Genomic DNA, 13,973 nt, shown 5'->3' on the forward strand with positions numbered 1-13,973 from the left:
CAAGCATTGCTTTGCTTCCGCTGCATTTTAATGTGTGCAGGATTCATATCAGGCTCAAAATGACAGGGTGCCTAAAAACCATATTGACAGGAAGATAGAGCTGAGGAGAAAACTGTGAAATCAGCTTGGGCAGTGCAGGCCTAGCCTGCATGGCTTGGCCAGACTATATACTAATGCAGCTAACTAACTGCAGTATACCCCACCTTGTTTTAACATGGGTGGATTGTTTAGCTGTGCTAGGCTAGTGCAGGCCCACTGTGGCCGTGGGGCAATTCTTCAAGGGTCACACAGCCAAACAGAGGAGCTATGGCAAACGAGAGCTATGGCTGTCGTGGCCGCCGTGAAATTCCTGCCCTGGTGGATAATGTTTGTGTAGTGCTTGCTCACCATGTGTGTGCTCGGGGTAGCTTGTCACGTGTTCCCCACTGTTCAATGGTGAAGAGCTGTGGCCCGTTAGACCCTGAAACAGGAAGCGATCAAAGGCAATTAGAAGGAATAATCTACCGGTATACAACAATCTATATTAAAGATGCACCAAAAATATCACTTAGTGATATTTAAGAGATATTTTTGGTAAAAAAAAAAAAGCTCTATAATCTGATAGAAATAATTGCTATAGTGTTCAATAACACATATCTCCAGCTCTTTAGGTCACCAATGTCATCAGGAGAGTATGACCAGACTGTTAACTCCCACAATTTGCAAATGTCTCCGTCATACAGGGGCAAGTTCTAATCATGAGTACTGGTATGAAAAGCGATAAAGCGGATGTGAAGCCTCCTCCACACTTCTGTTTTGTTTTTACAGTTGCGCACATTTATCCTAAATTCCTAATATAAATAAAAATCATCTAAGTATATATATTGCTGCTTATCAGAAATTACATTTTAAAATATATTTTTGTTGAACGTAAAGGCCAGCTTCCATTACTCGGATTTCTGGAGGTGTAGTTCCAGACTCTGTATAGCATTCAGAATAGTTCTGTGGAAGAGTTGTCTGACTATCAGGAGAGAGACCCCATTCATCAGCTTCATAGTAGTTCTATAGTACTCCAGTTCCACCTTTGTCTGCTCTACACTACAAATCCCCAATCTATGAACCTACACTAGCGAAACACAGCTGATGTTCAGCTGATGCTCGGCCCAATTGGAACCCAAATCTAACGAGTTGCGTTAGATTTTAAACACTTTAACCATTATTGTATGCTTTAACTTTAGAAAAATAGCAGATATACAAGCTCACAGCGCGGCACCGAGTGCCACGCTGCAAGCTTGTAGATCTGCTATTTATTTTTTAAATCGTGAAAATGAGTCTTTGAATATCTTTGACCCGATCTTTGACCCGACTTCTAAATCCTTCCCCTAAATCATGCTGTTCTCAAACCTTTTCATGTCAAGGACCCCCAAAATTACAGGTATTTGGCCACGGACCCCCATCTCAAAATATGTTGTTCCAGGGACCACCCAGAAGTAAATATTTGAGTTACAAATGTTCGCTTTTAAGTAGATATATTCAAAGACTTGCAAAAAAAATCATGATTTTTCCAAAAATAGCAGATCTACAAGCTCACAGCGCGGCACTCGGTGCCGCGCTGTGAGCTTGCATATCTGCTATTTATCCTAGGCCTAAATGGGTTAACTACTTACAAGAAACCCTGAGCCTCCCCGTACTCCACTTTGAGAACCAATGAATTATATTATCAATTAGTGGACTCTCTTTTGATTTAACTCACCATAGAGTTCAGCAAAGCCATTCATGGGGACCCTCGATGTTCCCGTCACAAACTGCAAAAGACGAATTCGCTTTTCTGCATCCATCAATAATACGGTCTGGAAATGACAAAAACAACATGCTACATTATGAAGCATTCCTCATTGGCACTTTGCGGATTCCTCTCCATACACAGCAAAATCCTCAGTGTGAATTTATCCCTCTGTAACTCTGAATGCCCTAATGTAACACCCGAGACACTAAAGCCAAACATCTTAACCACTAGGCCAAGAGAGTATTCCCCCTTGAAGATAAGTATTACACTTTTGGTCTTCAATGAGGGGCTTGGACCACTCTGCAACACTGACACAATAAAAGCGTTAAGATACTCATGTTATCAATTGCTGTGTTTCTCAAAGTGGATTCCAGGGACTCTGTGGGTTCTTTTAGGGGGGTCTAAATGGACCCATAGATGTCTATAACTCTGACAGTGTACAAATGGAACCAAATGGACCCTAACAGGTCTATTTGGTTCCATTTGTACACTGTCAAGTGTTAAGGGGAGACCTTGAAATTTAAAAGTTTGAGAAACACTGATCAATTGCATGAGTCAAAACATTATTACTGTGTCTATCAGAGCACGGTTCCATTTTGGAGCGTCAACATGTGGCACTGACCAAAAACACAATGTTTATATTGCATCAAGGCATTAACGAGTTCAGACTGTCCAAATTGCTGTATGTAAAGTTTTTCTCTTCTAAATTCTCTGTTGAGTATCACATGAGTAGATTTTAATGCAATAGACGAAGGTCTGCTGCACAGATCCTGAAAGATAATACGGTAGATAGAAAAGAGAGTGAATGGGACAACAGGTATGTACAATATGCGTGTGTGTGTGTGTGTGTGTGTGTGTGTGTGTGTGTGTGTGTGTGTGTGTGTGTGTGTGTGTGTGTGTGTGTGTGTGTGTGCGCGTGCGTACGGCGTGCGCGTATGTTTCATTCGAATCGTTGTGGTTCATATAATCAAAAATGTAATGTAATGCGGTGCAGCCAAAAATATATATCAAATTCTCCCAAGTGAACTGGTGACCACACCATTGACGCAAAGCGTCATCATTGATGCTTTCTGTTTGCCAGGGTCTTGAGAGTGTGCAAATGTAACCAAAACACGGAAGGGTCCATTTGGTTACATTTGTACACTTGTAATGAAAGAGAGAGACATTTAAAGAGCAGGAGTGTGTCGATATATTTAAATAGCGAGATTTCCCCTTAAAGAGCAGCGTTGCAATTTAGCTTATTGAGTGCAGACTCAGAGACAGTAAAGTCATCTTACTTTCCAAAACCACTGGATGACAGGCTGGTTGATGCAGTAGCCGTTCTTGTACTTGGTGTTTTCCCTCCAGTCGTTGACATCCACGTCTCCCAGACCACACATCAGCAGCTGCACAGAGCACACACAGCAAGGTGACCTTTCCCTGAAAAGACAACTGATACCAACTCATTTGATCTGATGCCAACTACAGTGCGCCATACAACCATTCACTAGCTCTATGGCACTTTTATGAGTTCATTTCATTAAACATCCCGCAAATAAGCTTGGTCAATGCCCAGCTTTGTGGGACGGACATTTACGGACATACATAGGCACAAAGCCAGGTGTAGGAGCGGTTAGCTGTTAGCGATTTTGAAAAACAGTGAAAATAGCAGTTATTTGCCTATGATGTTCCCAAAATATGGGCGCCAGGTTGGAAATGGTTTATTTCACCAGCTTGAATGACTCAATTGTAGAATTTTGAAGTTAATCTAATCTAACAGCTAAGATATTCTCTTATGGGGGTTTCTGGTACCACATACATATCAATTTAGGGGTCCTTGACATGAAAATATTTGAGAACCACTGTATTAGTATATATTTTAGATTACCTGTAATAAGATCATGATTCTCTTTAATGTAATATGTTGAAATTTCTATTTCACCTAAATGATTCCAGTAGATAATCTTTTGAATGTTCAGTGCCGTGACTCACCTCCAACTCGTTCTCGTCAAAGATCTTGATGAGATCCTGTGGGATCAACTCATAGAACCCCTGTTAACAGAGGAGAACGTGTTATCTGGGCTTATCGTGCTTCGTTTAGAAGCTACTCCATTGTGTGTGGGGTGTCATGTGCCAAAAAGAACAGATCTACAGTACACGCAAACAGATCAAATTGTTGGCTTGTTGATCTGATGCACTGAGCTTGTAGACAGGCTATTTTCGGCACGCGACACATGTTGCGCGACCAAGTATAAACAAAGCATTAATTAGGCCTCAGACAGCAGCTGTGTGAGAGGAACCCAAATAGAATTCAGTCCTCATGACTCACAAGGAGTCTGCATTCAGGACACTAGAACATTACATGTGCTGTGATGTTTTATGGTGAAATCAAAACCTGTTCTTTCTTTTCAGTCATTATGCTATAGTGTTTATTCAGTAAAAGGGTTCTCCCCGTCTCTACAGAAAGGTCAGGTCAGTATATCAGAATATAGACACTAGGCTTCATGTGGTTAGATACTCCTCAAATAATCTTAGACATATTTACTAATATAAATTACAATTAATTACCTCCTTGAATGCTGTCATCTGCTTCTGTACCCTGTTGACAAACCTCCACTGCATGACAAGACTGTAAAACAAAGACAAGATTAGCATACAAAATTACAGAGACCAAGGGAACTGAATGACACTTCCTATTTCCACCAGCAGGGGTCCCCACAGTACTTACTGGATATAATCCTTCTTATTTTCATCAGTGACAACTATCTCAGTGCCGCCTGGAGTCAACTCATGCTGGTGTGTCTAAAGAGAAACGACAATGGTGGAAGAAGTACTTTTTACTTAAATAAAAGTTGCAATACCACAAAGTAAAAGTATGAAAGTATCAAATATGGCTTACGTGCTTAATGTATGTTTTGTATTAACGTAATCTGCAAAGTAACTAAAATAGTTTATAGTTTATTTTCAAAAAAGATTATTTGAAAATAACCTTTCAAATAAATGTAGTGGAGTAAAAAGTACAATATTTGCCTCTGGAATGTTGAAGTAAAAGCAATTTAAAATTGTACCAAACTTGTGTAAATGTAATTAGTTACTTTTCCGCCACTAAGTATGACCAATAACTCTGACATGTCTTTTGGTTGGGTGCTGCAAAGGCAGCTGGTTAATAGAACAGCTGGTTAATAGAACAGCTGGTTAATAGAAGCCAACCTGTCCAAACAGCTCCTCATCGATGGTGAACCTCAGGTCCAGGTCTGTGGGGTCGTTGTCTAGAATCCACTTCAAGGAGTTGAAATACTCACTGTCCTGGAGACACATTACACAACCTTTACATCCACCTAAAACATTTACAACTAGAGACACATTACACAACCTTTACATCCACCTAAACACATTTACAACTAGAGACACATTACACAACCTTTACATCCACCTAAAACATTTACAACTATAGACACATTACACAACCTTTACATCCACCTAAAACATTTACAACTAGAGACACATTACACAACCTTTACATCCACCTAAAACATTTACAACTAGAGACACATTACACAACCTTTACATCCACCTAAACACATTTACAACTAGAGACACATTACACAACCTTTACATCCACCTAAACACATTTACAACTAGAGACACATTACACAACCTTTACATCCACCTAAAAACGTTTACTAGAAGAGTGTGTTCTTATATATATATATATATATATATATATTAGGGCTGGGATGCGATTAAAATGTTTAATCTAATTAATTACCGGCTCTGTGATTAATTAATCGCAATTAATCACATTTTAATCGCACATCGATATTTGACCTGAGAAGCATTTTTTTTCAAGTAAAACACATTTTGTTGTACGAGTGATTTTTTTTTAATCTAAATTTCGCATCCACTGGGCCAAGCAAAGCGCTCTGATCGGCTACTTCTCCCTTTGCGTTTGTTGTCTCTTCTTGGTTGGTGCATCGCTATGATCAGTATGCCCGAAACTGAAGGTTCTGTGGTGCAAAAACTAAGTGCGATTAAAATGCGTTAATTCTTTTAGTCGCGTTAATTTTCTGTAATTAATTAATCGCAATTAATCAGTTAAAGTCCCAGCCTTAATATATATATATATATATATTCCCCATTCTTAGATGTACAAGCTCACAACATGTCACAATGCAACACATTTAATAATAAAAAATCTGATATAAAAGACTATTGCCCAAAAACAGGGCAGGTATGACTCACCACAGACTCCATGTCCTGGAGATTGATGGCTTTCTGCAGCATCATCTTGTAGAACGGCCGGATGAAGAAGGCTTTGACACACACACACACACACACACACACACACACACACACACACACACACACACACACACACACACACACACACACACACACACACACACACACACACAACACACACACACACACACACACACACACACACACACAAACGCGCGCGCGCACACACACACACACACACATTATTCAATGAGTTCAATGAGTTCAATGAGTGTCCAGCATGATGAGACGCAGATTTGTATCACCAAGGACATTGGTTCTCAACCTTTTCAGGCTGCGACCCCGCAAAATAATCATATTTGAACTGGGCACCCCGACTAGCACTTGGAATTGTAGGAGGTGAGGCACTGCATTTAGTTTGACTCGGTTCCACAGATAAGTATTGTTGTAAGTTTGTAGATCGTATAGAGCAGTGGTTAATCTCAACCTCTCAACCTGAGGGTCGTGACCCCCAGGGGGGTCCCCAAATTATTTTGGGGGGTCCCCAGATGATTAGCTTAATGTGCAACATAGTTTTCTCACTCAACAGTAAACAAACCAACATACAGTTTAAGTGTATAGAGGGTATCTACACATTTCTAAAGTGACAATTTAAGGACTTTTTAATACCTCTGAAATGACAAATTAAACATTGTCCAAATTGTCAAATAGTAAAGGCAGAAATTGTGAAAATAGCCGATCTACATGCTTACAACGCCTCACGTTGCGAGGCGTTGTGAGCATGTAGATCTGCTATTTTCACAATAGAACGGTGTTATACAAAATGTAAAGCCTCAACTGTTAGTGCTTGTCAGGGTGGGGGGTCCCCAGTTCAAATATGATTATTTTGGGGGTCGCGGCCTGAGAAGGTTGAGAACCAGTGGTATAGAGTATTTCTACATTGCCATGTTGATACAGCCATGGCATTGGTCCGAAGGTTCATTAGTCCGAATTTGTTAAGAATACTATGCCTAACTCTACTAACCCTAACCTTAACCTCAGTAACCCTAACTAAATTTGGACTAATGAACCTTCGGACTAATGAACACCCGTTGATACTTTTACTTAAATATAAAAGAAATATATGAGTACTTCCACCACTGGAAATCAGATTGTTATCACCTAGGACAGCAGTGGTTAAAATCTCATTCCCATCCAGTCTCACCATCCAGTAGTTTTCCATGGTACACGGCCATGCCAGCCACGCGGCCAATGAACTTGAAGTAGGACAGGTGGTCCTCGTTACATAAGCCTGAGTTGGGGTTGATCTGCAGGGTGTAGTTGTCCCTGAAACACAAACAGACATGACCTTTAGCAACCATGAAGCCATGTTCCCTTTAGCTTACTGTGCCACCCATGCTGCACTGGAATGCAGTGCTGGAAAGTAACTAAGTACATGTACACAAGTACTGTGCTTAAAGGTGATACACCATGAAATTTCACTTTTCCTATTTTAAAACCTTTTTTGGGGGTCCCACTAGCACCTTCTATCCTCACAAAGTGCCATTTCTGACCGTTGTGTCTTTCTCTGGTTTTGGGAAGGCGGAGGTTAAAAGCATCCCACGGGTTCAGAGGCAGATATTTTACTTTCTACTCCACAATTACAAAACATACACCTCAGCCCTATTTAAACTTTGACTATTTGAAAATAGCCGATCTACAAGCTCACAGCGCGTTGCGATGCGTTGGGAGCTTGTAGATCGGCTATTTTCAAAAGATTTTAAGACATTTTAGACATGATAACTTGTGAAAATGGGACATTCTGTATAATGAGTACATTTACTTTTGATGCCAATACTTTTATACTTTTAGTAAAGTTTGATTACCAGACCTTTACTTGTAACGATTCTACATTGCAGTATTCATACTTTTACTGAAGTACAAAATGTGAGTACTTTTTCCACCACTGCTGGAATGCAGCTGCAGTCATTCACCAATTGTCATTGTTGGATTTAAATCATAAGAGAAGCACACTTAAGTCAACCACAGTATTATGACAATGATTGTTGCTGTTGGAAACCTTGTACTGTATGTCCAAACTGAACATTTTTAGTAAATTGTCAAAATAACCTGTATTCCAATGGCTCCACTGTATTTACTCACAAGCTTCATTGGTTCAATATTTATAAAGCCACAGTCACTAAAATCCCACAGTCACTTTCACTTTAAAATTGCTAACAAATTGGCTTAATATTGATGACATCAGGGATCTCCACATATGGGCATAAAAGGGATTCTGTTAGAGTGGTTCCCATGACATCACAAGATACAATATATTTTATGCCCATACATGGAGATCCCTATCTGAACCAGCCACACAGATATGGGCCAGGTGTTGGCCATCTGGCCAGTGATATACATCGATGACATCAGGGATCTTCATATATGGGCATAAAAGGGATTCTGGGAATACCCATATATGGACTTTTACATAGGTGATGTCACCTGTGATATCACCTGTGATGTCACAGTGATGTGTCAAGGGAACCACAGTGTCAGGCGAACCTTCAGAGATACATGGATACGTGGACAAGATGTGGACATCACAGTGACATCAGAGCATGATGTCATAGCGGTAAAATTTGTACACACACAGGGGACAAGCTGTGACATTTCTCATGGTAAACTGCGACCTTCGGTCACAATAATAATGATGTGGACTCACGTGGCAGAATACTCAAACAGTCCATAGTAAGGGTTGAACATCTCCTTGGAGATGAGGAAGAACCATTCCCTGGCGATGCCTCCATAGTCCAGGCCTTTCTCTCCCTCAAACTCCACCCACAGGCGTGCCTTCAGGAAGTCAGCCCTCTTCACGGCCAGGATGCGTCGGTACGAGTCCTCTAGCACCGCGTTGCGCCTCAGCTTCATCTCAAAGCGGTTGGGGATGTCGGCCTGAACAGGAAACACGTGTGAGGTAACATATCGGTTTGGCTGATCTATACAGTATATATTGACACTGGTATTGGCAATTATGCTGCCTCAATGTGTCCCATTTTTTCTTTCTCCACCACTTTCAACCTGGCTCTAACATGAGGAGCACGTGTCATGAAGGAACCGGCTCCAGGTAGCCGGGGAGCCACGGGCCCAAAATTTGAGAGGACCTGTGAACTCATAACATACTTTTTATTTTTGTTGTTTTTTTCTATTAATTTGGTCAATAAGGTACACAGAATGAGAGGCCTGCTCTGCCGGAAACATTGCGAGAAAAAAAAAAGTCCCATCGACGTCACTATACAGGAAAAGAATACAAAAATAAATCTACCTTAAGGGGGACTGCCCATAAGTCAGAAGGTTCATTAGTCCGAAGGTTCATTAGTCCGAATTTAGTTAGGGTTACTGAGGTTAAGGTTAGGGTTAGGGTTAGTAGAGTTAGGCATAGTATTCTTAAAAATTCGGACTAATGAACCTTCGGACTAATGAACCTTCGGACCAAAGTAGCATGTGCGGGGGCAAACTAGGGGTTCGTCATGATTCTGGATTCATTGCAAGCATTGTTTTGTATGAAAAACATTCCTTATGTACCTGTACAAAAGACGCAACAATAAAGTACAACCTTGAACCTTAGGCTAGATTTCAGCCCCACAAAACGGTGAAAAGTGATGAAGCATCAAAAATCACAGTTTTGAGAGGCCAAAATCTAGCCCAAGGAATGTTTTTCATGCAAAACAAATGCTTGCAATGGATTCAGAATCATGAAGAACCCCTAGTTTTTACCCCTCACATGCTACTTAAAGCAGATTTATTTGTTGTATTCTTTTCCTGTATAGTGAAGTCGATGGGAAAGTGAATACAAATGGCCATAACCTTTTTTTGCAATGTTTCCGGCAGAGCAGGCCTCTCATTCTGTGTACGGTACCTTAATGACCAAATGAATAGAAAAAACAAAAATAAAAAGTATGTCATGACGTCACAGGTAAAACCCTATTCTTTGAGCTTTTGGGCCTGTGGCTCCCCGACTACTGGCGTTTTGAAACACTTGAGACAAATCACAACACTAACCTAACAGTTGTTAGGTTCACTCTAATTCTCAAGGTTCAAGGTGCACTCGGACATTGCAGCAGCATTAAACGAATAATGTGAGAAAACCTTCAGTATTAACCAATCTTTTATGCCTGTCTGTGTGCTGTCTATACAATAGCAGCAGTACATCAATGTTGTCAAAAGAGGGCAGTGTAACTCCACACATATTATATTTGTGAGATAAGCTGGAGCTGTAACACTGGACTTTTAATCCTTTGTTTACAGCCTTGCATTGAAAGCTTACCGGCTTCTTGAGCTTCTTACGGAAGTATTCATATTTCTGCTTGTAGTCTCTGGAATAAGGCACAGCCTGGAATTGACAAAAAAAAAAGAAATCAATCATTATTAAGCTGATGAAGTTTAGTCTATTAAACATAATGGGCAACAAAGTGTAAATCTGGGAAAGTGGGAAAATCTTAAATCATGCGTTTTTTTTATATAAATCAAACTAATGAAATCTCTACTTACTGGTCCGGTTATAGCAGAGTTCTGTAATCTGGGGTCTTCCCATTGTGTGATCCTGGTATCTGTGCAAAATGCAATGTTCATTAATGCTAGCCATACGTCATTTATTACTACATACAGTAAATGGACAATCTTGAATCAGCCGAAAGCTTCAATCAGCATATTTCAACTTTTTTATGGTAAATACGGTCTTACTTGTCTATTTTCACTATTTGTAAAGATTTTCACTTCTAAGTTATAACATTCCCAAAATAGGGATGCCAGGTTTAAAGTGTGTCTGTGGGTTTGATGAATATTGAACTAATACAAAGAACATTCATGGGGGGCCCGCAGTGAATCCTTGTACCCAGGGCCCAGAATTTGGTGTCGACACCCCTGCTGAAAAGTAAGGATTTTGGACAACAAACGGATACGTACTGTGATCTATGTAGAATATCCTCCCATCACTGTGGACCCTCTCCTCCCAACCAGCCTGGGGAGGAAACAGAAATGTGAAACCCACAAAGAGGATGGTTTGTCTCGTTTTAAGTTTCATGCTTTATTGACATTCATACTGTATTACAGTACCAAATTGTCAGGTCAGGTCAAGTCATTTCTTTAGCAGACTTACTGCTGAGCAACGCTTTTCAATTGATCTCTGGGTTCTTACCGGCATGGGGCCGAGGTCATTGGGGTCAAGTGAAGGCCTCTTCCTCATGTGCACAGGAATCTTTAACCTGGGATCTTCCTGTTGGGAAACGGAGTCATTTCAGGGGAGCGCTTTTTAGGTTAAATTATACTTTATTGACAAGAATGGCAGAGGGAGAGCAGCAACAACATAACATATAAACAGCAGCAGGATATAGAAGGCAGCAGCACAATACATAAAGGCAGCAGCATACACTAGGCATAGGCATACTAACAGCAGCAGGAGAGCGGCAAAGGCATGACATGTATGACTGACTGTGATACTATACTAAAGCAGCAGCATACTAACAGCCTAGGAATAAAGGTGGTTGCACACTGTTACGTTTTTCGTTGCGAAATGCGTTTTTCAGGGCAAGGAGAGAGAGAGAGATAGAGAGAGCAAGGGACTGAGTGGTGCGCGAAACGGGCGGCAGTGTGCAAACGTGACTGACATAACGTGAGGTTGATTTTTTTATTCACGCGCTCCGAAATTCACTCCGATATTCGGCTCGAAAAACGCAGCAGTGTGCAACCAGCTTTAGAACAGCATCTATAGTAACCTAAGCAGGAGCATAACTTTGGCGATGGATTCTGTATTCGGGTCATTTCCTGCAGGCCCACGATCGCACGTGTACCATGTACGGCGAAGTACATGTATGGCCATGTACATCGTGGGCTTAACATATCTCTGCAGGCAATGACCCGAGACCCCCGCGGGGTCTGACACAGAACCTACGGTGGAGCTGGGGTGGTAGCGGGGCAGCAGCTTGCAGCAACAATGACTACCTACAGGCAGGTATACCTATGTATTGTGGATAGGGGGCGGGACACGCAGGTCCCGGCCAAGTGAGCGCGTGCAACCTCTAGACCACTCCCCCGAACTGGCTACGTCATTATATTCCTTCGCTAAATAAAACAAAACCTTTATTTCTATCGTTATAACTTTTTAATCTAGTTCTTTCCCCAAAAAGTTAGTTTTATTTATTTTTCTCTTTTGTAAAGCGACTTCGAGTACTCATAAAAGCGCAATATAAATTGTATGTATGTATTATTAAGGAAATGGTGCAATGACTGAGGGTGAAAACATCAAAAGAATAAAATCGAATGAATACTGAAATCTAGAAGATTCAATCCATGAGCAACTATGCAGTACGATATGGTAAACCCTTAAAGTTTGGGAGCTTATAAATCATATATTCACGCTATATATATATTATATATATATATATATATATATATATATCAGAGGTCGCGCTAGGATTTTTAACAGCCGGTCACCGTGACGGGCATGATAAAAATTTACCGGACATCTGCAGAAAATACCGGACATAATCATTTTAATGCATAAATTACAAGCAGGTGTACAAACAGCCAATAGCAACAGTTAAAGTAGCCTAGTCTATTAGGCCTACTCACTGCATAGTTGGGACTGAAAACGAATTGAATGAAAAAGTAGGCTAAAAAGAAAGAAAGAAAAAAAAAAACGCTTCGATCTCGCATAAGGGAATTCATTATTAGACTAATCGCGCAGGCTGTCTGCATGTGGCACACTGCTTTCACAACAAGGTCTTTCTGTCATCATCTTTCATGCCAACAGTAGGCCTACAATACCATGTCTTGACTTAAGAATATTGAAAAATAGCATTTGCTTCATAAGGAAAGGTTGATAGAGTCATCTGATCTGACCAGCAATGAATCCAATACTCACTGTCGAGTGGTGACACAGACAGACAGTGCGTCCGTGCGCATGTTATGCAATTTTAGGAGAGTTGAAAAGGCTCTTCCTACTGTCTCCACTCCATCTCCTCATAAAGAACTTCAAACAAGTGTATAATGTTTGTTCATATGGGTTGATTGCTGACCGTGCGTGCATTCCTTAATTCCCATGGCTTTACATGCAGTGCGTGTCGCAAACTGACACTGAAATGAGCGAGCGAGTGAGCGAACGAGAGAGAGAGAGGGAGAGCGGACGGGCGAGCGAGCGAGCGAGAGAGAGAGAGAGAGAGAGAGGGAGGGCGGGCGGGCGAGCAAGAGGGAAAGAGAGAGAGATAGAGGCAGCCTGCGCATGAGGAGCAGACGGCGATAATGATAAATGACCATTGGTTTTTCAATCGGTCAGAATGTCCGGGAGGAATTTTATTTTCCGGTCTTGGCCATAAAAAAACGGTCAAAACCGGCAATTACCGGTCTAACGCGATCTGTGATATATATATATATATATATATATATATATATATAACAAAAAAAGCTTGCTTGCTTGTGAGCTTGTACATCTGCTCTTTTTGAAAGGTCTTGAACATTTTAGGGGAGTCCCTGGCACAAAACATTTTCAGATTGGGGTCCGCAATAGAGTTAGGCCCTTAGGCACGAAAAGGTTTAAGAACTACTGTTTTAATATTTGTAGAATCAGGTCTAAAGTACCATGCATAGTAGTACTTAAGGACCGCAGGAATACACAAGAAACGGAGGGGGAGAGTGATTTAATCCGGTTCCTCCGGCCGTCCGGACGTAATTGATTGTCTCCGTAACCTTACGGACAACACTCAACCCGACGGATAAAAACCGATAAAAACGTACGTACACATGAACTACCCGTGGCGAACTTTTGTCAACCGTGGGGGCAGTAGTGAGGGAGAAATGTTTCGTCTTTTTTCTGGTCTCCATTTCGTATGTGGAAGTGACCTCATGCATTGCCGTGGGCATAAATAAAAAAAAAGAAAGAAATCACAAAGTAACCAACACGCTGAACAGTATAGTGAACAGGCCAGAACGCAGACCAGTTGCCAGCCTAATC

The 13,973-nt window shown here is 41.0% G+C and overlaps 1 protein-coding gene across 1 annotated transcript in view; it reads right to left on the reverse strand.

Moving 5' to 3' along the window:
* nedd4a (NEDD4 E3 ubiquitin protein ligase a) overlaps positions 1-13,973 on the reverse strand; it is a 56,170-nt gene that overhangs the window by 2,774 nt on the left and 39,423 nt on the right. Inside the window, exons 15-28 of the mRNA XM_080730517.1 lie at positions 11,163-11,240; positions 10,931-10,985; positions 10,517-10,575; positions 10,293-10,358; positions 8,691-8,920; positions 7,191-7,312; positions 5,987-6,057; positions 4,955-5,050; positions 4,473-4,546; positions 4,313-4,373; positions 3,737-3,796; positions 3,043-3,150; positions 1,733-1,829; positions 388-460 (exon numbers count right to left, since the gene is read on the reverse strand). Coding sequence (XP_080586643.1) covers positions 388-460; positions 1,733-1,829; positions 3,043-3,150; positions 3,737-3,796; positions 4,313-4,373; positions 4,473-4,546; positions 4,955-5,050; positions 5,987-6,057; positions 7,191-7,312; positions 8,691-8,920; positions 10,293-10,358; positions 10,517-10,575; positions 10,931-10,985; positions 11,163-11,240 — 1,250 coding nt within the window. The remainder of the gene's footprint in view (positions 1-387; positions 461-1,732; positions 1,830-3,042; positions 3,151-3,736; positions 3,797-4,312; positions 4,374-4,472; positions 4,547-4,954; positions 5,051-5,986; positions 6,058-7,190; positions 7,313-8,690; positions 8,921-10,292; positions 10,359-10,516; positions 10,576-10,930; positions 10,986-11,162; positions 11,241-13,973) is intronic.

Source organism: Nannobrachium achirus (assembly GCF_963921795.1).
Source record: "Nannobrachium achirus genome assembly, chromosome: 7".
In the NCBI taxonomy this organism is placed as follows: Eukaryota; Metazoa; Chordata; class Actinopteri; order Myctophiformes; family Myctophidae; genus Nannobrachium; species Nannobrachium achirus.